At 48.8% G+C, this 28,000-nt stretch overlaps 2 protein-coding genes across 4 annotated transcripts in view; one reads left to right on the forward strand and one right to left on the reverse strand.

Annotated features, from left to right (window-relative positions):
• The window catches only part of ERO1A (endoplasmic reticulum oxidoreductase 1 alpha), a 22,171-nt gene extending 13,426 nt beyond the window's left edge, over positions 1 to 8,745 (forward strand). The window contains exons 8-16 of the mRNA XM_065635745.1: positions 440 to 477; positions 1,685 to 1,696; positions 2,653 to 2,679; positions 2,847 to 2,939; positions 4,966 to 5,212; positions 5,940 to 6,009; positions 6,448 to 6,534; positions 7,079 to 7,212; positions 8,356 to 8,745. Of these exons, the coding sequence (XP_065491817.1) occupies positions 440 to 477; positions 1,685 to 1,696; positions 2,653 to 2,679; positions 2,847 to 2,939; positions 4,966 to 5,212; positions 5,940 to 6,009; positions 6,448 to 6,534; positions 7,079 to 7,212; positions 8,356 to 8,416 (769 nt within the window). The 3' untranslated portion in view covers positions 8,417 to 8,745. The remainder of the gene's footprint in view (positions 1 to 439; positions 478 to 1,684; positions 1,697 to 2,652; positions 2,680 to 2,846; positions 2,940 to 4,965; positions 5,213 to 5,939; positions 6,010 to 6,447; positions 6,535 to 7,078; positions 7,213 to 8,355) is intronic.
• On the reverse strand, positions 8,453 to 27,976 carry GPR137C (G protein-coupled receptor 137C). 3 transcript variants are annotated; one of them, XM_065635743.1, is made up of 7 exons: positions 27,563 to 27,976; positions 19,804 to 19,847; positions 18,828 to 19,056; positions 14,792 to 14,941; positions 14,100 to 14,222; positions 13,897 to 14,012; positions 8,453 to 8,558 (listed from the first exon to the last, which is right to left on the reverse strand). In XM_065635743.1, exons 1-7 carry the CDS (start codon positions 27,917 to 27,919, stop codon positions 8,489 to 8,491), a joined length of 1,089 nt encoding a protein of 362 aa, XP_065491815.1. In that variant the 5' UTR covers positions 27,920 to 27,976; the 3' UTR covers positions 8,453 to 8,488. The 3 variants fall into 3 exon arrangements, with proteins under 3 accessions (XP_065491815.1, XP_065491816.1, XP_065491813.1); XM_065635744.1 differs by lacking the exon at positions 8,453 to 8,558 and adding an exon at positions 10,428 to 13,058; XM_065635741.1 differs by lacking the exon at positions 8,453 to 8,558 and adding an exon at positions 10,428 to 13,177.
• Positions 27,977 to 28,000: the final 24 nt, after the last annotated feature.

The following is a 28,000-nucleotide window of genomic DNA, read 5'->3' on the forward strand; positions in this document are numbered from 1 at the left end:
GACATGGGGTAGTGATGGACTTGGCAGTGTTGTGTTAATGGTTGGGTTTGATGATCTTAAAGGTCTTTTCCAACCAAAATGATTCTACGATTCTAGTGATTTTTCTCCCCGTTCATACTAGCATATCATGTTGCACCAAGGCCATGGGGTAATGTCCACTAGCACCTCTGTAGACACTTGAGTTTTCCTAGCTGTTCTTTCTAAAGAAAGAATAAAAAAAAAAAAAAAAAAAAAAAGAGAAGGCCACATTTTGTTCTATGCCTTTCCTTTCTAAGCAAAGCTGAGCACGGAAGGGGTTCTTAGATCTCCTTAGGCTATTTGACTGCAGGGAAGTATTACTATTACACAGTAACTACTTCTGCTGTGCTGTGTTTCTGCACAGCAAGGAGACACTCGCTTATTTACATATCTTATTTAAATGATTTTTTTTTTCTTGTAGGCCTCAGAATGTAAAAAGACCTTTGGCATCTGGTAGAGGTGAGACATTTATTTATCTCGCTAAGTGGTTTAGCAGTGTGATGATCCTAGCTCCAGGAACGTAAATGTTCTCTGAGCTACTGCTACTGAATGAGAAATATGTTGTAGCTCTTGATCAAGTGTAGAATTTTATGGCTGATGCAAAGGCACCTGGAAGTGTGACTTTCTAGCATCCAGCACAGAGAAATGAAGGCTGATCCTCCGCTCCTGGAAGAAACGTGAGCTTTGGAGGGACTGGGAGCAGGTCTGAACCCTGAGCTCTTCCTTGGTCCCTGGTTTCTGTGCTTGGCAATGCCAAACCACCTGTATGGACTGAAATAAGAACCTGGCTGGGATCCTCTGGGGAAACCATCCAGTAAGAGAAACTCTGCCCTAGAGACTAAGGCTAAGTATGTAAATAAAACTGGGGAAGGGTTTTGGAAACGTAAGAGCTTCTTGCCCAAGGCTGTTAAGGGACCCCATGTCTCCTGCTGCCCTGTCTAGAGCATCATCCATCTCTCTTTGTTTGACCTGAGCGCCATCCGGGGCTGTCTCTTGGTTTTCCCTAAACTGTGGAGGTGCTTTCCCCCCACCTTTGACCCTGGTGCAAAGCAGTGGCACTTCAGGAGCAGCACCGGTGCAGGAAATGTACAGCGTCCTTTAAAATAACAGCAGTGTCCTTTGAAATATCAGTGCTTCCCCTCACCACCTCAGTTGTTTAGGGCAAGATCTGACTGAAATAATCCAGGGATGCTGAGGGGACAGGGAGGGATTGCTGTTTTGCAGGTGAGGAAGCAGGAGGACGTGAATATAGAGAATCTGACCTGAAACCTGGCAGAGTTGTTGCAAGCAATTAATAAACTGCAGGAATGAGGCATGGGGTGTTTGAGTGTCCCGTCAGAGGTCACACGGGAGATCTCTGGCAGAGGTGGACACTTGTGTCGCTCGTTTTCTGGTTCAGCTCTATAGTGGCTTTGCTTCCTTTGCAAATACTGATCCCTCCTGCATTGGTCAGGTTATTCAGGAGCATTGCTCATCTGCTGTGTCCACTGCTGCAGTCAGAGATGATGTTTTCTGTGTTTGGAACACGCTGGAGAGGCTCGTTCTCTTTTCAGAGCACATTAACGGAGTGATCTTAATGTTCGTGGTTTGGAGTTTAATTTTGATGATGTGTAATTTTTGTCTCCTCTTTTCTCTCCCTTCACCACTCGTGCTATGTTTTGACCAGGAGATGATGGAGGTAAGTGGCACTCTGTTTTTACTGGTAACAGAAAAAAATGTAGTGTCTTTATAGTGCTGTCACAAGCTGTACCATTAGATAATGCACCTGGTTAGCAAAATTATGATTTGGGCAAAATCAGAAGTTGTCTTGAAATTCTGCTGTGTTTCCTTTGGACAGACCCCTCTGAGCTCCCTGTCCCATCCTTGTGTGGAGCTCTTAGAAAGCACCAGCAGGTTTTTCAGAGTACAAGTCCTATTTGAAGGCCGTCACTGAAGTGTCGTAAGCCTTCAGGAACGCGGCTTCTGTATCTGTGTGTGTGTTTTTACTGCTTGTTATTGCTGAGAAAGCAGCTCTCAGGCTGAAGCTTTGAGAAGACTCTGGCAGCTGGTAGGAGCTGGTGCCCAGCTGCCCCCGGGCTCACAGCTGGGGAGGGCTGTGTATGTGGCACGGCTGTGTCTCCGGATTACCTCCAAATCCATATTTGTGTTCTTCAAGTAGTAGGGGGTAGGTGAAACAGTGGCTTTTGTGATTGTACACTCTTGCTTCACTCTTATTTTATTTTTAATAAAAATACCCATCTCCCCACCCTGGCCAGAGGAGAAGAGCAATCCATCCATGATCCTTGTTTTGCCCTACACTATGCGGTTCTGCAGCCCTTGCTGAGGTGGGTGGGAACGACCATGAATATGTTTAGCAGCTGCCACACTGTGTTACAGAAGCATCAGTCGGAAGGGTGGCGGGGAGAACTATTTTCATGCTCTTCTAAGGCTCCTCTCCCCGCTTCTGCAAATGGGAGTGGGCAGAGGTTCTCTGGGGGTTCCTTGGAGGTGGCATCAGGTGCTGCCGTGTCTCATTGGTGTATCATCCTGTTTTTCTCCAAAAGAAGTGGCCTAAAACACGACATGGTGTGTTAAGGCCCTCCCAGTGCTGTAAGGCATCTCAAACTGATGTGCTTGTTTGCCTTTTGTTCCCAGGGCAGACGTTTTACAAGTGGCTGAAAGGTAATTATTTTTCCTGAAACTTGGTTGCTCTTCCTGGGACGAACGCTAAAAGGCTGGGGAGTGGATGGGAGTTACTGGCCATGCTCAGGTGGGATTAGATTTGACAGCCAGGAGAGGAAAATTCAATGCATGCTTTCAGTATCTTGAAGTGCCTGTTTCTTTTTCAGGTGTCTGTGTGGAGAAAAGAGCTTTCTACAAACTCATTTCTGGTCTGCATGCAAGCATCAACATCCATCTGAGCGCCAGGTACCTTTTACAAGGTAAATGCTGCTTTTCTGCCTTAGTTCCTCTGTCTGTCCTAAATTGGCACTTCTGGGGCTCCACTAAACATCCGTTCCAGCAGCGTCCAGGCCTGTTTCTGTGCATTTCACTTCCCCCACTCAGCACACAGGTTGTGTAACAGAATCGGGAGTGCAGCTACCGTGCGCCTTCAGGTCTGAAAATGGCTAGTTGGTGCTCTGCACCGAGACTTCCAGTACATATTCCTTCTGTTCTTGCTCCGAGGTTGTTTTGGAGTGGGTTTCTAAGTGCATATCGAGGCCATCCCTTCCTAGCCTGGTATTATGATGATCAGTTTAGCAACAATCTCACCCAGACTGTGAAATGCTCGGTGGTGCTTTTCCGAGACCCTCGATCCATTTCCATATTCCATTTCCTTTGTGTCCCTTTGTCAATAAGGAGCTATCTGAAGAATCTAAACTTCAACCCTGGGGTTGAAAATTGAGGGCGATGTAAAAACATGATTTGTGCATCTTGTGTGGCCAAGGGCTGTGGGACACAGGTTCTGACTGATTTCCTGAAGGATTTAGTTGTGGTACTTTTGAGTAGTACCTATGGACTGAATCTACCACCTTTATTCTGCTAAAGCTTGCAAAAATCAAGTACAGATTTAGAGAGAGCTGTTTGGGTCAGTAATTTAGATTTCACCTAGTAATTGTGTTTGAGTCTCTACAGCCCATGTAGGTCTCACCTCAATGTGAGTTAGTCCATGTTAGAGCTGGGAGATAGAATAACAAGAGAAACATCAAAGTCAAGAGATGAGTTGGGATTGCAGAGAGGATTAGGAAAATAAGGTTGGTTACAGACAGCCAAGTGAGTGTCTTTGGTTGGCTTGTGTAGAAAGGGACACATTCTGCTGGTGAAAGGCTGCAGAATCACAGAGTCATGGAATCGTTTTGGTTGGAAAAGCCCCTCAATATCATCGAGTCCAACTGTTAACCCACCCCTGGCACTAACCCGTGTCCCTGAGAACCTCATCTCTGTTCAACCCCTCCAGGGATGGTGACTCCAGCACTGCCCTGGGCAGCCTGTTCCAATGCCTGACAGCCCTTTCTGGGAAGAAACTGTTCCCAAGATCCAATCTAAACCTTCCCGGTGCAACTTGAGGCTGTTTCCTCTCGTCCTGTCGCTTGTTCCTTGGGAGCAGAGCCCGACCCCCCCTGGCTCCAAGCTCCTTTCAGGCAGTTCAGAGATCAGAAGGTCTCCCCTCAGCTCCTGTTCTCCAGGCTGAACCCCCCAGAAGATGATCTCTGCTCTGAGATGATGTTCCTCAGCTGGATCCATGCAGGGCTTCCCACCTCCAGTTGCTGTGAGCACATTGTGCAGAGTTGACCTCAGCTGGGAGCTGGGCAGGACCCCATTCCTGTTGGGCTGGTTATCCAGTGGTGATTTAGTAGATAAAGCGTCTCCTTTTTTTTTTGTTTGTTTGTATACACTGACATCATATGACTGTGTTATATCTTCCACTACATATTTTATATAATATTAAGTACCCGATAGGATGAACAAACAAATATTCTTTGCGAAACCTGTGGGCTTGATAAAGGAAAATAGAGGTTGGTCACTGTGACCCTCGGCTGCTGCTGTTCTCTTGCATTTCCACAATAGAAGGAATTAATTCTCTTAAGATGTCCCTGGTCATTAGGGAGATTCTGAGCCTTTTGTCCCCACGCTGCATTCCAGGGTGATGAGATCAGGAGACCCGCACTGTCTGCTCTCAGAAAGAGTCAGCCCGACTGACAGAAACTCCTCAACTGATTTGATTTTAAAATTTAAAATGAGCAGCCTCCATTTTTAGCTTTGCTGGTAAGCCTGGGTGGTGTCTTAAACCAACTGACAAAGGGCTGCAGGAATTCTGCATTTGTTGGGGTTTGAGTTTAGATAAATCTTCCGTCTTTTGACTCCTGAACAATTTGTGGTTAGTGAAAGGGCTGTGACTATGAAAAAGCTTGGATCTCCCTGCTCAGAGTTTGTGTGTTTTTGTTTTTTTGTTTTAAATTCTCTCAGATACCTGGTCAGAGAAGAAATGGGGCCCCAACGTCACAGAGTTCCAGCAGAGGTTCGATGAAGTCATCACCAGAGGAGAAGGTCCCCGAAGACTCAAGAACCTGTATTTTCTCTACCTGATAGAGCTGCGGGCCCTCTCCAAAGTGCTGCCCTTCTTCGAGCGCCCAGGTTTCCAGCTCTACACGGGGAATAAAAGTCACGACGTGGAAATGAAAAACCAATTGCTGGAAATTCTTCATTTGGCCAAGTAATTAACCTCTTCCAACCCCAGCACCCCCAAGCGTGCTTAACCTTTGATTTAAAGCGCCCAGAAAAGCAGGTTCTGGGTTTGTTCCTGTAGTGAAATAATGTGATTTGTGCAGTAGGGTAATATTGCTGGGAGCACACTGGTATCTGTATTCAAGTTGCAAAGCAGGGTAATTAAACCCACGGTTTAATAGTCTAGGCTGCCATTTGGATTTAGCAGAATTGAATTTAATAACTGCCTCTGTGTCAGCCCTGAAATTGGTTACCTGTTTGACTCATCTGTGGAATACCAGTCCTGGCTTTGTGTTTTTTAAACTAGAAAAAAAAAAAATCCTAAACCTGTTTGTAACGGAGGTTTGGGCTATTGGACAGAGTTTGGGGTAATAGGAATGGAAGATACTGGAACCAGGTAGAAATTAGTGTCTCCTAATGTGATCGATGTTTGAATTTATCTTGTCACGCTCCCATGCTCTCAGTGCTTACGTCTGTTAGAAAACAGACTACAATTGCTTAGAAACCACAGAGTGATTGCTGAAAATGTCTCTGAAGTGAGATGCAAGCTAAAATTGAAAGTCTCCAAGAGATTTAAGAAACAAGCAGCTTGACTTAAAATACATCTAGAGATGTCCAATGCCTAACACCTCGTAGTTTCATTGGCTCACTTAACCAGATGCTTCAGCTGTACAAATCAGCTGTGCAGCGATAAAACTCTTTTAATTCTATTTCAGGTCATTCCCACTGCATTTCGATGAAAACTCCTTCTTTGCAGGGAATAAAAAAGAAGCTGCTAAACTAAAGGTAACTGGCCAGTCCTTCCCTTTGGGGCATTTGGTACCTGGAGGGTATTTTCAGGTGTGCGTCTGGGATAATAGGAGATCTGAAAGGGACCCCAGTATGTGCAAGGTATCAGGTATTTCCAATTAATTTTGCTTTCTGAATGGTTTGGGTGCTGGTGGGTAACCACAGGTTGCAGGGTGTGCCTGAAGGAGAGTGGGGGTTCTCGATTTAGGAAGCATTTCCCTCAGTCCCACTGAATTTAGCCTGAAGTTCAGGATTAATCATAGAATCGTAGAATTTTGGTTGGAAGAGACCCATAAGATTATTGAGCAACCATAACCTAACTGGCACTAACCCATGTCTCTAAGAACCTCAATCCATTATTGGATTTGGATTAAGACACGGAAGAAGTCCTAATTAGCGCATAACCACGATCAACTCGAATGTCTTTTCCCCTAGGAGGAATTTAAGCTACACTTTAAGAATATTTCTAAGATAATGGACTGTGTTGGCTGCTTCAAATGTCGCCTGTGGGGGAAGTTGCAGGTAAGCTTTGTTGGGAGCTGGGGATGTGTCTGCAGCACCTCATCTGATGGGACTCTGGTGTGCAGATGTGGTTCTTAGATACCGCTCAGCTCTTAAATACAGATCAGTGCCGCTGGGGTTGTTTCCTAGTCCAGTCAGCAGGACACAGCGTGTTGATTCCAGCTTGCTGGGCCTGGCAGGAGTTGTTTTTGCAGTTGAAAACTGGGTTGAACCTTCTACAGTTGCTCCCAAAGAGAGAGGAGGGGGCGCAGAGCATCTGGGTGCCCTAAAATTGGGGATTTGGTGAGATCTGCACTGAATTTTACACATGGTTGAACCTGCAGGAAGCCTCTGCTGGGTAGTTCTGCAGTGACACTAAATAAATAAAGCGTCCTGGTGCTGTTCTGCTCCCTTCTCTGAGCTGTGCTAAGTGAAATCCAAGCCTGGCTTTGTTAAAATGATGTCAACAGGAATCCTTGCAAAGATGAAGGGAAGTCAAGTTAAATGTGTGAGTCAGGCCCTGGATGTCTCCCTGCTACTAAATGATCTTGTTTGTCATGCACAGACGCAGGGCTTGGGTACGGCGCTCAAGATCCTCTTTTCTGAAAAGCTGATAGAAAATATACCTGAAAGCGGCCCCTCCTATGGATTCCAGCTGACAAGACAAGAAATTGTTGCCTTATTTAATGCTTTTGGAAGGTTAGTTTGGCACTCTTTTCCTCTGTTTTTACATCCTATTTAAGGTTAAACAGTCAGTTCTTATCAGCAAATTGGTGTTAACTCCTGCTCTGATCATACTGGCTCATAAAGAGGCTTTCAAATGTCAGATGATGTTGAGTGCAACAGTTGGAACAATATTAAACAACTTCTTTATACTTGACATTTCTGTGAGGGATTCAAGGAAGCTTTTGTATTAAGATATAAAGAATTTCGTGGTGTGGTGGGGTTTTTTTTTAATTTTTTTAAAATTTTTTTTTAAGAAACTGCGGCTGTGTCCTCAGAGCACATTGTCCCCAGAGAAGGGTTGCTGTTCTTGTTCTGTTCTCACTTCAGAGCTCTCCTTCAGGCTTCGCACTTCCAGCATTTTGTAGCCAGATCTGTTTGCAGCAGTTGGTTTAACAGGAATCCAACCGTCCAGCCCTTGCAGAGCGCTGGGTGTGGAGTTTGGGGCAGAAATAGAGGATAATGAGGCCTTTAGGAGGGAGAGGAGACTGAAAGACCCTTTGGTTATACATTACTGCTCAGTGGTGTTGACGGTTTGTGCAAACTGGTTTTTCAAAGGATTTTCTGCTGCCCAGCTAAAACTCCTACCCTGGAGACATTCAGCAGGAAAATCTTACAATCGTTTTGTTTGGAAAAGACCTTTAAGATCAAGTCCAACCATTAACCTCTCACTGCCAAGTCCAGCTCTAACCCGTGTCCCCAAGAACCTCATCTATGCATGAGGCAGGAGATCAAAACAACCAATCAAAAAAACCCAACCAACCAAAAAAATCCTTCAGAAGAAACGAGCTTATATTGCACAGAGACTCTGCGATTTGCCACACAGCTGGTAATATTATGGTCTGTTTCTGGACCTCTAGTTAATGGGTTTGTCTGATCACTGCTGAGCTCTCCGTACTATCCTGTTCTGCTGTGTTTCTCAGTGTTTACTTTAAAAATCTGTGAAATTAGTGAAGGGCCTGGTTGTAACTACAGCCTAATTTAGCTGAAATTCCAAATTTTGTCTTCCTCAAAGCTCCTTGAAGCTTCACTCGATAGCAGTCCCTATCTCTTGAATTTTAAATAAGGTGTGATGCATTCGTTGCTCTAATGTTTCCCTTTTGCTTTCTTTGCACACAGGATTTCAACAAGTGTTAGAGAACTGGAAAACTTCAGGAACATGTTACGAAATATGCAGTGAATTCATTGGAGAAAGAGAGATTTAAGTTTTTCTGCTTTTACTCTGTAAAAATGGACAAACACCGTCGTTCCATCACACTGCCAGCCACTCCATGGTGAAGACCACTTGCTGGACCTCCTGTTCCCAGCGGATAATCTGCAACCTGCTGATGACAAATATTTTGTACAAGGGGGGAAAAAAAAAGCTATTTTCTTTTTGTATAAAAGTGGGGACTATATGTAAAGTTTATTTTATATATTGAAAGATCGTTTGGAGTAACTTTTAAATAGTGGTGTAATATTTTGCCTTCAGAAGCTGGAGGTAGGGCAAGAATTGTGACACTGAATAAAGGTGAGGAAAACTCCTTGTCTGCTCCGTGATTCCAACCAGCCTCTCACTTACATTGTCTCAACATGAACTTTCTCTTGCATTAAAAAAACCTACAAGGGACTGTAGGAGCTTCAGAGCTGCTGTTGTACAAAGGTGCCTTCCTCTTCCTCACACAACTTTCTTGTGGCAACAGGTTGGTTGTGATGGTTTCTGCTGTGCTGATGGTGTATTGTAGGCTGTGGTGATTGCTTCCTCATTGAAGGAAAGAGATGTCCTGAGCAGCAGCACGCTGGAGGAACTCTGCTACTCGACATTTGGCCTCTTTTGGGACCTGCTTGTCTCATGCTGGGGCTAAAAAGGGAAAAGGACTTGCCGGCTGCAGGGCTGCTGCTCCTCAGGGGCAGCACAGAGCTGCACAGCAGCTGAGGTTGATTTTTGCCACTCCAAGGACAAGCAGCCAGGGCGGTAGGACAGGGAATGGCTGTGGCTGGGCAAGGGGGGCCTCCTGGGCCATGCACAGCCCTTGCTCCCCCATAGCAAAGGAGTGACACCCCATCCCTGCTGCCAGCTGGGTGCCACAGGGACAGAGCCAGCCCTGATTACACCATCTGCCTTTGCAACAGGGACAAAGGAGGGGCTCAAATGTGGCCAGCACTGCCATAGAAGACACCACCAGCCCAGCCCTGAGCTGCGTTTTACCCCAGAGCCCCCAAAACATGTGTGGGGGCAGGTGCTGCTGCACAGGAAGATGCACTGTGTGCTTCAGCTTAGCTGCTGCTGTTTGCAGTGAGCTCAAGGCCACACAGGTAAATAAATCTGTGCAGGGAAATAAAGGGAAGCACTGACACCCGGAAGTGTCTCCTGCCCTGGGAGCTGTATGTGAGGAATCGGAATCACAGAACAGTTTGGGTGGGAAGGGACCTTCCAAGCTCATCCAGTGCCCCCCCTGCCATGAGCAGGGACATCTGCACCAGCTCAGGTTGCTCAGAGCCCCGTCCAGCCTGGCCTGGGATGTCTCCAGGGATGGTTCAGCCACCACCTCTCTGGCCAACCTGGGCCAGGCTCTCACCACTCTCAGTGTCAAAAATTTGTTCCTCATGTTTAGCCTGAATCTCCCCTCTTTTAATTTAAAACCATCACCCCTCATCTTATCACAACAGGCCCTGCTAAAAAGTCTGTCCCCATCTTGCTTATGGGCCCCTTTTAAGCATTGAAAGGGAAGCAGCAGCGAGGTGCAGAGGACATGGTTCAAGCACATTGTACCTCACGAGCTGGGAACAAGATTAAGCCCTGTGTCCCTCTGGGCCCTCAGAAACATCAGAGGATAAAGCACCCTGGGAGAGCAGGGGAAGGAAAGCTGCCAAGGGGAGCTGCAGGACCCCCCACAAAAACCACCTCTGGGTGCTCTGCACCCCCCTGTATTGGAGCCTGGAGAGGGACTCGCAGGGACACTGCAGCCACACTGAAGAACACAGCCCAGCAAGAACCGGCTTCACCAAGACACAGCCCAGCAAAGCAATCAGGTGTCCAGGGCTCCTGCACTGGCACAGCCACCCTATCCCTGGCCAGGACAAGGGGGACAGCAGGACCACATCTGGAGCTGGGTCACACCACAAGCAAGATGCAGCCAGGCCTCTGGCAGCCTAGCACAGAAAGTAGTCTTTTTTTTTTAAATTTTATTATTTCAACATAGTAGTGCTTGGTTACAGTTTAGTGAAGAACAAATAGGTACATTCATTGGCCACAGCTTCCTGTTGCAGCCAGCTGCTGCCTGACTGCAGAGCCAAAATACTGTTAAAACATACCAAAAGGAAAAAAAAAAAAGTTTAATGAAAGGCAACTATGCATTAAAAAAGTCATTGTACTTCTCAGCTATAAATTACTTCAGTAAAACACAGGACCAGCCCCAACAGGCGCGGTCAGAGTTTTGAAATTAACAGCCATCCATACAAATGAATAAAACCAAACCACTGTGCCAGTCACTCATGAGTACATTAGCAACGACACTCACTGCCCCGACCTGCCATCCTAATGCCAGGAAGATCGTACTGTTGTTATGTGCTTCAGTGCAATATGAACAATGAGCCTGTAGCCCTTTAATTTTTATTTTTAAATTTCTTCTTTTTTTTTTTTGCACTACACTCCTTTCCCTCCAAAGAAAAAACTTAAAGTGCTCCTAGTGCTTTGGAATTTAAGCAAGAACAGGGGCCACTAGCGTCACTTAATGTCTTTGGTGACTTATGGGAGAAGAAAGAAGGGCAAACGCACCGAGCCCAGGTCCTTCATTAGCTTTGCCATAAGTCAAGCAGTGATTGAGATGGAACAACCTGTTTCTGCATGCCAGCCAAGGGACAGGTCCCTCACACCACATAAGGCAGGAGCAGCCAGAAAAGCCACAGCAGCATGCTCAGGTTCAAGTGCTAGAGCAAGAGGGATGTGCTGAAAGTTGTCACCTCGGAGCCTTCTCCAAAAAGCAGCAGGGGTTGCTCCTTTTTTTGGGGGGCAGCAAGAGTGACGCAGGTGAGCAGGGAGGGACTTGCAAGCCAGGACAGGGTGTTCTTAGTGTGACAAGTGACATCTAGCTCAGTACAAGCAAGATGGGGTGAGCAGGTGACCAGGCTATACTAGTGAGCACACAGCAAGTGAGGAAAGGCCAGGGCTGCCCCAGGGTTCGGGGTTTCTCTCACACCTGAGGTGGCCTCAGGGCCTCTCCAGCACCAGACCCCAGCCCAGTGTCCCACAGCCAGGGCCAGGCAGCACTGCACAGCTCCATGCACAGGTAAATCCATCACCCCAGCCAGGTCCTCCACTGTCAGATGTGGGCTTGAGCAGCAGGAGCAGCTCTAGGGGGCTTAAAAGCAGTTCCAGTTCAGGCTGGCACTAGAGCAGGGAGCAGCTGCCCTCCCTGGACCAGTGCCTCCATCCCAGCCTGCAGCCAAAGCCAGGAATAACATCAAGCCTCATCTCCAAGAGCCCAGTGGACCTATGGGGTAGGCAAAACTTAGCTATTTTGGTTACAAAGAGACAGAAAAACGTCCTTCCAGACTGACCCAGCCCCCTCAAACCCTGTGCATACCACCCAGCCCTGCTGACACAGCCACCATGGCTGGGAGGGGCTCCAGGCCCACAGTCCTGCCCCACAGCAGAGGAGACGAGCACAAAGAGCCGATCTCTGCAGCAACTGCCACTTCCCTCTTTGCCTCCAGGAGCAGACAGACACCTCCTGCACCTCAGCAGGGACCCCACTGGTTCATATTCATTCAGGTTAAAACTCTTGGGTATCTGCTAAATGCAATTTAATACTGAGTGGGAAATGGGAGCTCTACCATGGGTGAGGAGGAGAGGGGAGCAGGACTGCCCTTCACCATCCCCAACTAAAGCAGCCCCAGTTTTCCATGTGCTTTGGGCCACATGTGTCCCTGTACACACGCTCTTGCTGAGCCAGCTCCAGCTCAAAGCTTTCCCAGAAGGCAGCAGCCTCTAAAAGTCTTGCTCCCAACTTGACAGCAGGTACCCCCCAAGCCAGCCCTCTTCCTCCACCAGAAGTTAGTGGGTTGTTTACAATTTCATGATCTTAATGCCAGTAGGAACACTTGATCTCACCCTCACAGGCCTCTGCTAGGACATGCTTTGAGCTCTGCTTTGAACCCACAATCCTGGGCAGGACAGTTCAGGAGCCTGTGAAACAAGGACAAGCAGAGCAAGACCACACTCAGGCCAGAGGCCTCAGCCCTGCGGGGTGTGAATATGGCACAGAATGCTTTAACATTCCCTGTAACGCACTCGGTTAGCGGAGCTGCATGCTCCCAAGTGAGTCAGGATGCGGGGTACTTCACACAACACGTCTTCACAGGAAGACAGTGCCTCTCCCAGCTATGGATGTGCAATTAAAAGAGTAACTAGAATAGTCTCAGACCAAGCACAGTCTGAGCAAGATTCGTTCCTTCCAAGTGTGCAGATAAAAGTGCAAATATGCATTTGATGTTTCTTTTCTAGTGAGGAAGCTCTGGTGCATTTAGCTGCCAACATCTTGAAGACCAGACCAAAAAAAAAAAAAGCTTCCAGAGAGTTCAGCTTCACTTTGCTACATGGTACCTTAAAGTCACAGTTCTCTTGCTTACTGCCTGCAGCCGTAAGCTCAGTCCTGCTTACAGCTGCGGCAGGCAGTGGAATGTTTGTGTTGATGAGTTAGACGCTTCAGGGAAGAAGGAAAGAGAAAACCAGGTTACAATCCTATACATGAATGCCACTTCAGGGAAGAAAGGGACCTCACAGCCTCTTCAGTTCTGCGGTGCAGGGTATGAGCTATGGTGGTTATTCATCTCCGAGCCGCCTGCGGCAAAGAGCAAGGGGGCACCGTCTGTAGCGGTTCCGCTGAGTTGGGGACCCACCGCGTAACTGTCATTCCCAGCCAGGGACCCATAGCAGCCAGAGCACTGAGGGGTGGCCAAGCTGGGAGGAGAGACAGAAAAACCAGACACAGACTCAGAGAGGAGTAATTTGGCTGCAGTTAGTCTCCACTGCTAGGAAAGACTAGCACTGATCAGGGTATCCATGCAGCATCTCCGAGGAACCTGGCTTTGATGAAACCGGTACAAGGAGAATAGCACCAGGCCCTACAACACTGGCCAAGAAGAGCCAGAACCTCTGAACCCCTCACTACACCCCTGGGCAGGGACAGGGCTCTCAGGTTTCTCCTTACAGTTTTGCAGGGGATATGTGACCATTCCCCCCACACCACGTGCTCCTGCAGAGCTTTGTCCCAGTCAGCTCTCAGGGACCTCGTCCCCCCTCCCAGGACTTCACCAGCTCTCACTTGCCAGCTGAGAAACTCCTCTGGAGGTCATTTAAGAGCCCTCTGCCCCCACAGCTGAGGAAGGATCCCAGCAAGATCAGCCCTCCTGGATGAGGCCTCCTGTCTGTACTCACTGCATATTTCTACCTGGGAACACACTGTGATACCCACCTCTCAGAGCTGGTTGCTTCTGATAAAAATAGCTCCTTGTGAACAAAACCAAGCTCAGTCAGAAGGCTCCTTGCCCCATCCACCTTGCCCAAGCTGCCTCTTATATTAAAATTTCCTCCTAAGAGCAGAAGCCAAGAGCTCTGTTGTTTCCACCCAGGGCAGCAGAACAGCAGCTGCGCTTTCCCTCAGCCAACACCACACTCACCCTCCTTCTCTGGCCCCAAGCCGTGACAAGTCATCATCGCTGTCATAGCGCCTTGGATTGTCAAAGAAGTAGGCTCTGGAGCTGTAGCTGTGACTATTGACCATCCCCGCTGGAGTCTGTTAAAGAGAAAGCAGTTAGGCCAGAAGTGAAATATTTGTCTTTCCTAAAGGCTCCTCGAGCTACAGCAGTTTGCTCAGGCCTACCAAGTTCTGGCTCAGTCTCTGAGCCCGGAAGAACAGCACCACGAAAGTCGTTGGCACCAGCTCCCAGAGGAAGAGGACAACTCCAAACACCACATACTCTTCACTGCTCACTTCCATGTGCACCTGTGGACAGAAGTTCAAGGTGTCTGTATAATCCTAGCCATCAGCAGAGCTACACAGCTCCCAAAGCTGGACATGGCACACAGCTTAGGACTAGGAATGCAGAAAAATCCTTACAAAGGCAGGAGTCCTCAAACCAGAATAGCAACCCTCACCTGACTGCTGCTACTGGTTTTAGTGAGATAGTTCTCTTCAGGGTGCTACCAAGGTACTGTTAGCTCCCTCCCCACACCAAGGACTCTCCTTGCACACAGCCATGCCTTATTAAGCATTGCTTTTCTGCTCTAGTTGACTTGTTCATCCTCTCCCCCAAAAGAAGAGTTGGCAGGCTGAAACTGAAGGGTACAACAAGGAATCCCTCCTGAAGAAGTAGCCAGATAGAGGAAGACTCAGGTTTACTCTGGTGGAGAGAGCAAGCAGGGCTTCCGAAGGCAGAAAGCCAGCTCATCTGGGGATTTAGAGGAACAGACACCTCCTCATAGTCCCCTTTTCCCCTACACATGCCCTCAGAGGATGGTAAAGTGACTGCCTTTCACTTTCCTAGCTCTGGCTTGGGGGTCACAGACACTTACCTTGTCTGAAAGGTTATCCCAGCCATAGTTAAAAGGACCAGGAACATTGTCTGGAGATATGGCCACAGCTACCAGGTTATAGCAAGCCCTTGAGGAATACAGAAGAGCAACTACAGATCCCACAAGAATAGCCTGACAGACAGATGTTCCCTAGAGCAGGAAGAAAAACAGCTTTAATACAGACCCTCCTACAGAACTGGCTTCCCCAGCCCCCCAACCCCCCCCTTAAATGCATGAGAAGTTGTGCAGGCAAGAAGGACCTAGGACATTTGTATGTTGTTACTAAAATATTCAGAGCTGGTTAAGAGTTGTGTGTGACAAGTTCATTGCAGTAGCAGAGCTATATAGTCAGTATTGTCTGGGAGCAGGGAAGACTTGAGACACAGCAGCATCATTCTCAGGATCTAATCAGTCAGCTTCAAACTGGTGGTCCAGAGAGACACCATCCCACCCACTGCCACTCTGTGATACTCTCCAGAAGGCCAACCAACAACCATTAAGAAAAATCAACTTCATAGAATAATTTCTGTTGGAAGAGACCCTCAAGATCAAGTCCAACCATTAACCTACCCCTGGCACTACCCCATGTCCCTGAGAACCTCATCTCTGCATCTGTTCAATCCCTCCAGGGATGGTGACTCCACCACTGCCCTGGGCAGCCTGTTCCAATGCCCGACAGCCCTTTCCATTAAGAAATCATTCCCAAGATCCAATCTGAACCTCCCCTGGTGCAACTTGAAGCCATTTCCTCTCATCCTATTGCTTGTTACTTGGAAGAGACCAACACCCTCCATGCTCCAACCTCCTTTCAGGTAGTTCAGAGATCAGAAGTCTTGCCTCAGCCTCCTGTTCTCCAGGCTGAACCCTCAGGTCCCTCACCTGCTCCCATCACACTTGTGCTCCAGCCCCTTCACCAGCTCCGTTCCCTTCCCTGAACTTGCTGCAGCACCAACATGCTGCTTCTCCACCCTGACCAGACTCTACAGCAAAGATGTCCAACTCAGCTCATTCACTCTGCAGCAGTTTGGCATTTCCGACATTGAACACAACACTTGTGTAGAAAAGCAGATCAAGTATTTGGGGCGGGCAACTCTGAGAACAGGCAGAAAGACCTAGCACATGAACTCCAGCACTGCTGGAACAAACACAGAGCACTGAACTGAAGCATGGCAAGATCCTGCAGGTCTCTGCCTCCTGCAAGCTGTCCTGTGCTGCTACAGAGCTCTCTGCACAGTGTTGTAGACGCTGAGCTCTCAGAGGGACAGTTGCATGAGGTACCCAGAGGTCACAGTACCTACCTCTCCTAGAGAACAAGCTAAGGGAGAAGAAGCTACTTGAAGATCTGCAAGTGTCTCCATTTCTTTGCAAAATACACCCATGAAGCCTTTTAATAGCTACTGGTAGCCACCAAGTCACCACACAGCAGAAGCTGGTAAGTGGGCAGACAAACATCTCAGGAGCTGACTTGCCTTTGTATTTAGACAGACAATCTGCTCAGGAAACTCATCTCATTGACCTGCTCCACATCCAAGCTACAGGTATGTGCTAGCTCTATAGCACTTGCTCAAGACAGTGTCTTGGAAGAGTCAGTGTGAAAGTGCTGCTAACAGACAAGTCCCTGTAACACCACCAAAAACACCGCACTGTTAGCCCAGCTCCTGGTGTTCAGGACAGCAGAATAAGAGGCAGAAAAAGCTCATGAAGCAAGTCTCCAGGTGACAAGGACCATGGTACAGGATCTGGCAGCAGTCCAACAGCACAGCCTCCTTCTCAAGCATCAAATGACTCCAACCTTCCTAACTTCAGTGGTAGAGGCAGCAGCCCCACCAGGCCCCCCCGCTTTGAGTCAGCAGGTTCACAGCTGGAGTTCAGGAGGCAGGACAACCTTTACAGGTAGTTGTTTAACACTTCTGCTCATCCCCACCCTATTTTTGCAGCTCCTCCACAACACAAATTCAGGGGATGCCTTCAAGGCAGGGAAGGGAGACGGTGCTTAAATACAAGAGACCTTTACCAGACAGTCAGGTTGTGTATTCAGGGTTCTCTAGAGCTTGTTGTACAAGAGTGAGGCCCCACAGACAGCCTGAGGCATGTGACTAGAGGAAGTTACTGCATTCGTAAACCACTGCTGGGTGAACTTGATAATTAATATCCAGAGCCAGTCAGAGCTGGATACCTGGCTCATGTAAGCAGGTATTTGAGCAGGTTCTCAGCTTAGTCATGGCTCCTCTGTCTCCCCTCAGATCACCTGGCCACAGTGTGAAGCCTCTGTGGACACTTGTCACAAGAGTCAGGTAGGCAGCCGGTCCCAGCCGCTTATAGCCCACACCGCCCAGGTTCTGGGCAGCTGCCCACACCCTCTGATGTTTAAGAGATACAGACTTCTCATACAGAAAGACTCAGCTTTAACCTTGACAGCACAGCTCCGGCCTCCCTCTCAGCTTGCACTCAGCTGTCCACTCTAAAGAAAGAGCAGTGGACCACAGCCACTGTGAGTGGTCATGCAAATCATAGGATCATTTTGGTTAGAAGAGACCTGCAAGGTCATAGAGTCCAACCGTTAACCCAGCCCTGGCACTACCCCATGTCCCTAAGAACCTCATCTCTGCATCTGTTCAACCCGTCCAGGGATGGTGACTCCACCACTGTCCTGGGCAGCCTGTTCCAATACCCAACAGCCCTTTCCAGGAAGAAATTGTGCTCAATATCCAATCTAAACCTCCCCAGTGCAACTTGAAGCCATTTTCTCTCATCTTACTCACTTGTTACTTGGGAGAAGAGACCGACCCCCCTTCATGCTACAACCTCCTTTCAGGCAGCTGTAGAGAGCAAAAAGGTCTCCTCAGCCTCCTCTTCTCCTGGCTAAACTCCTGCTCCTCATAAGATGGTCTGCTAGGGAGCAAGGAGACACCTCCAGCCAGGGCAAGGCAGTTGCCTGGATCCAGAGTATGTTTCTAGCAGTGTCTACTGCAAGGTGGCTTGTCACCCTCTTCCTCAGATGGGACAGAGCCATCCAACAGCCTCCAGGAGCTCTACACTCCAGGCAGCCTCTCACCTGAGCCAGGCATGGCAGTGCTTTAAGCCCATGGAGATTCACCTGAGGGCACATTGGAAATGAGGCCTGAGTCCCACCTTCTGACATCTGGAAGGTGGCAATACAGAGCAGATGAGGTGAGGAGCTGTGCTATGAGGAAAAGGCAGCAGCTCAGAAGTACCAGAGCCAGGCGGCTGGCTTCCCTGAGCCTGACTATCCTCAGGTGCTCAAGTTTTCCTACAGATATTTTCAGGCTCATCAAGAAACCGCTGTCTGCCCTTCTCAACAGGCCAGGGACCCATCCTGGAGTCACTGCCTTTGGCAGGAGTCATATGGCTTCCCAGAGGAAGATGAGGCAGCTCAAGTGCACACTTAATTGCAACATGCTGCCACACTAAGATGAGACTGCTGGTGGCTTATCCACTTTCCTACCTGCTTGAGATGAGTTGTGTGTGTTCAGGCCCCCAGCTGTCCTCCTGCCTTCGGGCAGGACCTTCAGCAACCTCTCCTTCCCCTCCAAGATGCTCATCTCATCCAGGACAGGTGAACACCGCCCCTGGCTCAAGCAAGCAGGCAGCTAAAGCTGGACTGCTGAGAGGATTCCCTCTGCAGAGAATTGTTAGGCATCTGCCAGAGATAATATGCTGCAGACTCTAATGTCCTTGTGACAATTTATTGCAGAAAACCAATCTGCTGCTCTTAGAGAACCCTCTCTTCCAGTCAGAACTTAATTATACTTCTAAACTAGAAAAGCATAAGCAGCTCTTCAGTCTCCTATTGTGTCAATGAAGCTGCAGATAACATCCTCCTAAAACACGCAGGATTCCTACAGCAGGAGTGTGAACCTCCTGGACAGAGGAGTCCAAGAGCTGCCACCTCCACACTGGAAGGAATATTCGAGCAAGAGTAGCTCAGGTATCACCAGTAAGTATACACAGATCCAGCTGTGAATCCAGCTGATAACTGTGCAGTTCCAGTGTAGTTGACAAAGCATTTACCTACCTTGGACTCGAGGTAGACGTTTGCTGAAGACATCTTTCCTAGTTTGCACATGCAGCAAGCCAGCGAGATGGCACAGAGGATGAAGAGGCTGTCGTTGACAAGAGCGCGGGCAAGGACTGTCCACCTCAGCTGGTTCTCCGGGACCTCACCGTGGATTAACATTGCACAAGTTAAGTTCACAACTAAGTAGAGGAGGCTGGTAAATATGGAGCCCAGATACAACAGGATCCTGGAGAGATCGGGGGGGTGGGGGGAGGAAATAATGGAGTTCAAGTCAAACAATTCTGGGGTCATTCTCCATCACTCTCCTTTCTCATCAGGCAAGAACATCTCCCTGCATGCCCAGTGATCTGCTTGCTACAAAGACCAGACATTCCAGCAAGTTTCAGGGGTTGTATTGACAGCCCAAGTCTGCAGAGTATTTGTTTGAGCTGTTCTCATAATGCATAAGCAGCATAAGTCATCATGAGTTATAAGACTCATTTTCTGACAGTCAGGTTCTTATCTTGCAGATTTTAAGTGTTGCTCCAGCTCTGCATTAACTTCAGTCAATAAGCTGTGAGTCATCACAATCACTGCAACTTCTTTATTGAAAGCCACTGGCACCTGCATTTTCCATCCTGGGCTTCCCTGGAAATGTCTAGGGAGCACCTGGGCTGCACAAACACAGGTCCCACCTACTGCTCAAGCCTTACCCTGCAGATCTTTTCTGAGGGTGGGACAGCTCAGAATGACCAAGAGCTCATCTAGTTTGCTAGCAGCAGTATTGGGATGCTGAGGACACATGTGGGGCCATGCAGCACAGGCTTTAGCTTTCTTGGTGCCCTTGGAGCTCCCTGTCCTGCTCCAAGGCACAACACCAGGTATGGCAGAAGCTCTGCTCACTCTTTGGGGCCTGAAGTTCCCATTCCCAGCACTGCAGCACAAGTCTGCCTTAAACCAGCTTTGAAGGGAACATTAGAAAAGATTCACTTACTTGTACTTGTTGAACTCAGCTGCACATTTCACTTTGAATATGACCTAGTGGAAAGATTTGCACAGCATTACTTAACATGGCCTGCAGTTCTCTTTTAAGCTTAGTAAAGATACATATACAACAGGGAAGCCAGCATCCAGTTGGACATCTTGAAGGACTCCAGATTATCTATTAGCACCAAGTCTGGCTGGCACTGGACCCACTTGCAAGACAGACTGGTATTATTTTTCCTACAAGAACCAAGCCCAAACATAGGTGTCCAATAGGCATAAACATTTAATATCCCATATGTGACAATGACTTTAACACCACACCTGTGGGCTTCAAGAAAAAGCAGGGAGTTTAGCACGCAGTAGTCACTAAGATAATTCAAAAATACATCTACCTTGCCCAGTGTTCTGTGCTGCGTATTTTAGGACCTCACACTCTACTTCCCTGTTAGAGAAGGCAGCTTCAGCAAGACAAATAGCTGATCTAAAATAGCCCTCTCGTATTGGATTATGGACCTGCAGGCTGTAACAAGCATTTGAAGCTCAGAGCTCCTCCACCCTAATGATGTTTGTAGGCCAAACACACCTGAAAAGTAACTCTGAGATGGTAGGAAGTACTCCAGAGGTGGGAGTGCTAGCCAACCAAGCTGCATGGCACATTTGACAGCTAAACAGATGACAGTTGGTCACTTCGAGACTGTTTCACTCTTCAAAGCAACATACACTCTGTCCAATAGCAGATCTGGGTTCTGTGAACCTCCTCACCACACAAGGGATTAGAAGACTCAAGATGAAAGTTGCCCAAGAAGGACCAGTACTTCAAAGCAAAGGCTCACAGGCTTCTTGCTCAGACCATAGGGCACTGAAGCCATGTCCACATCTCCAATTATTTGGGGCAGGAAGGCTGGAGAACCATCAGCTCATGCTCAGGCAGCCCTACAGCGCTCTTCTTCCAATATACCAGCCAACCCTCCATGTCCCTTTGGGCTGGAGGACAGCTCCTGCTGAAGCATCCAAGTGCAGGATTTCTGGGCAAAGGAGGTATGGACAGTTTAGGGAGGTGTGGACATATTCTCAAGTCACAGCTCAAACATGAGCACTGCAGTCCTGCCACAAGGGGACAGATAATTGGTGCCCACATCTGGTCAGGACAAGCAGCAGGAAAAACATGGAGCTCACTTGTCACACACTTCAGCACAACCATGGCCAGAACCGGGTTTTGCCCTGGGAAAAACGCAAATCCTGGTACAGATTCCTCCAGGAAGGATCCCAGAGCTGAGGTCACAGCCTTGGACATAGCTCATGTCCTGACTGGAGACTTGGAAGGAACTTGGAGAGGTAGAGAGCCAGCTAGCCAGACCTAGCAGAGATCTACTTGTGGGGTCAGCACAAGACCACTGTGGTATGGAGGTTTAGTTTCACCACTTCTGCAAGCTTCTCTGTCAGCTTCCAGACCATGGCTGCAGTGAAAGATCACTCATTTCTTACAAGGCACCTTAGTCAGCTTTTTTTGTCTGGTGGGATTTCTTGGCTCCTGCCTTCCAGTCAGCACTGAGGTAGCGATGAAGCTCCAAATCTTCCAAAAAATAAAAAAATCAGGCTCCTACTAACAGGATTTCCTAGAATCATAGCATCATTTTGGTTGGAAGAGATCCTCAAGATCATCAAGACCAACCATTATCCCAACCCTGGCACTAAACAATGTCACTAAGAACCTCATCTCCACATTTGTTCAACCTCTCCAGGGATGGCGACTCCACCACTGCCCTGGGCAGCCTGTTCCAATGCCCAAAAACCCTTTCCAGGAACAAACTGTTCCTGATATCCAACCTAAACCTACCCAGCACAACTTGAAGCCATTTCCTCTCATCCTATCACTTGTTCCTTGGGAGCAGAGACCAACCCTCTCCATGCTTCGAGCTCCTTTCAGGCAGTTCAGAGATCAGAAGGTCTCCCCTCAGCTCCTGTTCTCCAGGCTGAACCCCCCCAGGGTCCCTCAGCCGCTCCCATCACACTTGTGCTCCAGCCCCTTCGCCAGCTCTGTTCCCTTCTCTCAACTCACTCCAGCACCCCAAGAGCTTTCTACAGACATTTCAGGATTTGAGGGTCAATCTATTACACTAGTTTTAAGCATTGGAAAGCCCTCCTACAGGGCACCAGACAGCTTAGGCAACCCTGTTCTGAGAGCCAGTTTCACTGTCTGGCTCTTCTTCCCCAGTATGAGGGAGGATGAATGCAAGAAGCACTTACAAGTGGGGAACAAGATGTGGTATTTCAGCAGAGGAAGGTATCCAGAGAGGCATGACAAGCAGCTGCTGAGGCCCTCTATCCTGTTGTCCTGGCCTGTGCCAGCCCAGAGAAGCAGAGCATGATGCACTCTGAGGCCCAAAGCTCATATGAATTACAGGTAACCTGGGCCTTGGAAGGACCATGACTTCAAAACAGAAAAATCCTCCAATCCTCCTCTGCCCTTAGTTTGCCTGTGGGCTACTTTCATGCACTTTGGGAGTGTCAAAACAGACATCAAGGACACCCAGCTGGGACACCTCTTGGTTCAGCACCCATGGAAACTCATTTGATGTATTTGTACTGCTGCTCCGACTCCCAGAAGAGCAGCCCTTAACCACAGCCCTGCAGAGTCCCTGGCTTGTATTCCACCCCAGGTGAGAACAGCCCCTCAATCGAGCAGGGAAATGCCACTGGTGAACAGAAATAAGGTGCTGACCTCCACAGCTGCAGTGGCCGTGGGCAAGACAGTGTCCCAAGACTCTCCCATAAAGTCCTGAGCTCTGAGGACTGAGGCACACGAAGCCACCTCAGGGTTAAGAGTACAACAGCAACCTGAGACTCACGTTTGGGCTGCTGCCACGAAAAGCACAGTGAGACCACAGCAGTCTTACACTTCTATTAGCCCTCAGCTATTTAGTCCTGTAGCTATCAGATAATAACTAAAACCACTGCAAACTGAGGGATGCTTTTTTTTTTTTTAGACATGATAACTCATCCGCAGATTGCTTTTTCTTCACAGGGTTTGGGTCAGTAGGAGACACCAGCAGTGTTCACAAAGCACCTTTGGGTTCTTCTTATCCATGAGACAACCTTGCAAGGTTTTCAGCACTGGACTAGCTCTGCTGCTTTCAAAACCCAAGGACAGCTGATGTAGAGGGTTCCAATGTGAAGAAACCAGCACAAGGAGCTCAGGAGTAGCCTTATTCTTCATAAAAATAGGAAATACAGACCCCTGCCCTCAAACAGGTGTATTATGCCAAGTTGCTAGGAGCAACCTTCGCAAACTGAACAGTTCCTTCAGCTCCTAGCTGAGGCCAGCCCCAAAAGTAATGCAGTTGCCTGCTGAAAACAGTGACCAGAGGTCTCTGCTAGCCCAGAGCAGCAGGATTGAGAACATTTACTCCTAAGCAAGCCTTTTATAACAATTACACAACACTCAGTTGTCTTTCTGAAGCCACAAGTCCTTTGAGCACTTCACATCAGCTACAGACTTGGGAAGAAGATGAGGCCAAGACGACCTACAGACCTCCAAATCCTCTGTGGTGCTGGAGGCTTTGGTTTTTGTGACAAGAGTGGATACATATCACAAAAGTGAATACCTTGCTCACATCACTGAGCCCAAAAAGTAAACTTGCTAAGGGCTTGTTCTCATGTTCTCCAAGGCACCCTGTACGAGCCATGACCTTAGCCCTAACATTAAGCCTCAGACAGCGCTTTAGCTTGGTTTTGCTAGAGCTGTTCACAACAGACCTGAAAGATCCAGGAGAGACAGAAATTTCTCATTGTCTGATGGAATCAAATTATCTTTTGCTCCATAAAGAAATCACAAGACAAGACATAACCATGTTCTGCCTTGACACAAACACAGCCCTCAGTTGCAAGAGCATCCACAGAGATTCCTTCCCTCACCACTGAGCACCGGAGCAGAGCACAGACTATTTTGAGACTACACCCAATAACAAATGTTAGAGCTCGCACCCGCCCCTTGGAGGGAAAGTTGGAACTGTGAGGAGGATCTCTCACCATCTCTACTAATACCAGGATCATCCTATGCCATCATAACCACAGGGTGCAACTAGTGTGTACCCTGATTTCCTAGAATAGCTGCCACAGCCACCTGTTCATTTGGGAACCATCAGCTAAGGGATGGAGCAGTTTTGAGTGCGAGTGACCCCTTACCAGCTGTCCCTCTGAAGCAGAGGGCATGTGTTAGGTGTCTGCTAGATGAGGAAGGTGGAAAACTGCAAGAATGGATGGAAGCTTTTCCAGTTTTCCATCTGAGAAGGCAGGAAGATGCAGGATAGCAAGGACAAACAGCTCCCAGGCTGGATGCTCTTCCCATGCATGTCTGCTCCAGTGCAATTAGAGCAGCAAGGGATGAAATAGGCTGATGTCATCTCCTGAGATGAAGCATTTAAAGAAACCCAGACAGGTTAAGGGTTATGGCCACACCAGTCTGACAGAGCAGCCCAGCAGAGCCATCACTCCAGCAGAAGGCCTTACTCATCGTTGCACATTCCCAAGTGAGGCAAGGATGCCAAGTGCTCAAGAAGGTCTGTGAGAGGGTCAAAATGTAGGTTGTTGTGGCTACATTTCCATATGCTGTGCTCCTGACAACCACCTGGAGGAAAAGCAGGAATTAGCAGACTCTTGGGAAAGGTAGTGTTACTCAAGCAGACATCCAGCTGGCAGCAGAGGAGCTATTCCACAAGCAAGGCAGAGAAAGGTTGGATATCAGAGCCATTGTTTTGCCTGTTTGAGGCAAAACTGGGAGCGGATCGGGGGAATTCTGACCTGATGTACCATGAACTTCAGATTTCCTGGAAAGGAACTCATTCTGGGACAAGCTTAAGGACAAAGGAAAAGATGCTACCAAGCAAAAGGTGTAACCCCTTTTGATATTCCAGGTGGAAATAAGGCAGTGATGAAAATAAACTGTCACCACCAAATAAGCATCCTACACATGTTTTGTGATGCCTCCATAAACCCCTCAAGAACCTCAGGGGCCAGAAGGGGATAGGAAGAGGATAATCTATCCCCATAGAAAGGAGGTACACTAGACAATTTCATGAGCTTGAATTTCAGCCGCAGAACAGCCTGGAGTGCAAAATAATGCTAGCTCTCCATGGGTACATGCTGTTCACTGGAGTTCTTTCCCCACCCAGCACCATTTCATCCTCAGCTTGTACATAGCCTGAGGAGCTCCTTAAATCGAGCAAGATTAGCTCAAATAACATAGCCCAGGCCACATTTTCTTCCACTGTTCAGAGAGATGCCATCATCTCCATAAAGGAGGCACCATGTACAAAGACAATTAGCCAGGCCTTCCACACAGAAGCAGCCTATGCTTTTATCTGAGAACATCTCAGACTGGGATGCCACCCCCAGAGCAGCAGCAGCTCAGTACCCTTCTGCAGGTTGCTACCAACAGGCCCTGAAGAACCAGGAACGGTCAGGCCCTCCACAGCAGGCTCTGCTTGGAGTCACACTTGTAAACATCTCTAGATCTTGAGCCACTTCAGCTCAACTGCTGTGGCTCCACCAAAGCTTCTCTCCTTCCTCCAGGTAGTGAGGATTCTTGTTTAATTACACCCTAAGTCCCCTTAACACAACTAAGAGAAGCACTGAGCACAGCCAAGCCAGGTACATCTCAGCTCCCAGCACATGGCACTCTTCTGTCTAGAGGAGAACAGGCTAGTTTTAGCAGTTGCCCAAGCAGAGGCGGCCAAATACCACTACTCAGCATCATTTATTTTGTTGAAATGGAAGCCAGAAAAACACCAAAGCCTTTCAATCCACCTAGCCACACTTTCTCCAAAGCTCTGGAGCTGCAGCTTTTCATCATCTACCACCTCTGTGAGATCACCCACAAACACCACAAGCACTGGACACCCACTCTGCTTGTGACAGCCAAGTGTCAGACTCTATCCATAACTATGCATGCAAACTCATTTTAATAACTCGTTTTATCCTACTCTGTTCTAGATCATGAGCTCTGATTTCCTCAGCCAGGATTTCCCTTGGCTCTAGGTCTTCAAGGAGAAAGAAATGGGGTATATTCAGCCAGAGTCCACTGAAAAACAGATATCATGGGGGGAAGGGAAGCCTGAGAACCTATTTTAATTTACTTTGCTGTTCTTTAAAGGAGCCTTTCAACAAGCCTGCAAAGAGGCAAATGTGCTGTCAAGTCCGACTTGGAGAAAACAGCAATCCAGCCACTTTGTGGCACCAGAAGATGGGATCTCTTCCTCAGCTTGCCTTCAAAGGAACACACAAACACCTACGGGTTGGAGCAATCGGTAGGTCAGGCTCCCTTTAACAGACAAGATGGATTATGCACACTATGCACCATTTGTTATTTTGCTGCCGCTCGCCTACCTAACACCAACAGCTTTTGCAATGGGCAGTTTACCCCCAGCTTCCAGGTGTTTGTGTCGGAGGGGGAAGAACCAAAACAGCTGAACAACCCAATTGCTCCAAGTCTCACATTATCATGTGAATGTTGCTGTCCTCAGGAAAATGAAATCATAACTCCCATCGGTGACACATCGGAGCGATGGAGCGATTTCGCTGTGTGTTAGCGATTCCTTTGTGAGGCTGGCAAACAGCTGAGAGCCGCAGAGCAAAGAATCTGAGCAACAACAACAACAAAGCTGGAAGGAAAGTACTGCCTATTTATGAAACAAGTCACCAAACTGGAAGGCAGGCAAGCAAAAGGCTGCTCACGAGAAACTGGAGCAGAAACAAAATATTCAGAGGAGGAAGGGGAGGGGAGAGCTAAGGCTTTAAAAGATAAAGTGAAAGGAGTAGAGAAAGGAGGATAAAAAAATAAGCACAAAACAAGTCATGAGAAACCCAGGAAAGGAGGAATACAGCTCAGCAACAATAACAAGCAGCTCCGCGCTGTCCCAGTAGCGATCATTGTGCTAGGAGGGGTCCCACCTCTCCAGCCCCAGGCTGTTGTCTGGGGAGGCAGAGGGATCTTGGGGTTTGGTGTTTGGGTTTTTTGTTTTGTGGTGTTTTTTCGTTTTGTCTGACAACAAGCTGCAGAACAACAAGCCCAGTTCAGAGCAGAGGGATGGAGAGAAGGAGGGAGCGCAGCAACAATAGCAGAAGAGGCTCTAGCTGGTGACGTAATGGTTGGCATCACTCCAGGCCAGAGCAGCCCCTGCTGCTGCCACTTTCTGGTCCCCTTTACAGAAGGGGAAATCGATTAAAAAAAAAAATGCAAAACAGTCCTCCAAGAGACCTCGGTGGCACCACCACCCCTCAAAGGGGAAGAGCCCCACCCGGGAGAAGGGCACATCTCTGCACCCCCCAGCCCCAAATTCAGAGCATGTGCCTGTGTCCCCCCCCCAGCAAGGGTCCGCATCCAAGGCACACCCTGCACCCCACCACCCCCACACAGGGGCCCAGGACACACTTTTTGCTGACACCCCCCCATCCCTCCCCACCCCCAAGCCTGGATTCAGGGCATCATCTCTGTAACCACCCCCCCCCCCCCCCCCAAAAAAAAAAGCCTGGATTCAGGGCACACCCCCGCTCCTCCCCACCCTGCCCCAAAGCCCAGCCCGAGGGCAGAGCTCTCAGCACCCTCAGGGCACATCTCCACACACACAACCCCCTCCCTCCCACCCCAGACCCTGCCCTCAGGGCGCACCCCGTGTGCCTCCAACTTTGGCTGTAAAGCCGCCTTTAACCCCGCCGGCTCGCAGGGTGGAGGTTCGCTGCCCCTCTCCCCCCTCAAATTAAAAACTCACCTCAGCGAAGTAGAGGTTGAGGAGGCAGAGGCTGGAGAAGAGCAGGCAGCCGGGCAGGCAGTACAGGAGCCAGTGGGCGAAGGGCTGCTGGAGCCGGAGGGCCTGCAGGGAGTTCTGCAGGTAGAAGGAGAAGAGGGTGGTCCTGAGGGCTGCCCAGAGCAGGCAGAGGAAGAGGCAGAGCGTGTGGTAACTCAGCCGCCGCTCCCGGTAGTAGAGGAGCAGCCAGAGCTGCAGGTAGGCGAAGAGGAAGAGGGCGGCGTAGAGCGCCGTGTGGAGCACGGTCAGCCCCAGCTCCACCGCGTAGGGCACGGCGGCCCCCACGGCCGCCCCCTCAGCCAGGGCCGCCGTCGAGCTCATGGGGCAGCGGGGGAGGCAACGACCCGCCAACGGCCGCCGCCCGCCTCGCCCCTCCCCTCAGCCCCGGCTGGACACCCCCAT

This window comes from Caloenas nicobarica, chromosome 5 (genome assembly GCF_036013445.1).
Source record: "Caloenas nicobarica isolate bCalNic1 chromosome 5, bCalNic1.hap1, whole genome shotgun sequence".
NCBI lineage: Eukaryota > Metazoa > Chordata > Aves > Columbiformes > Columbidae > Caloenas > Caloenas nicobarica.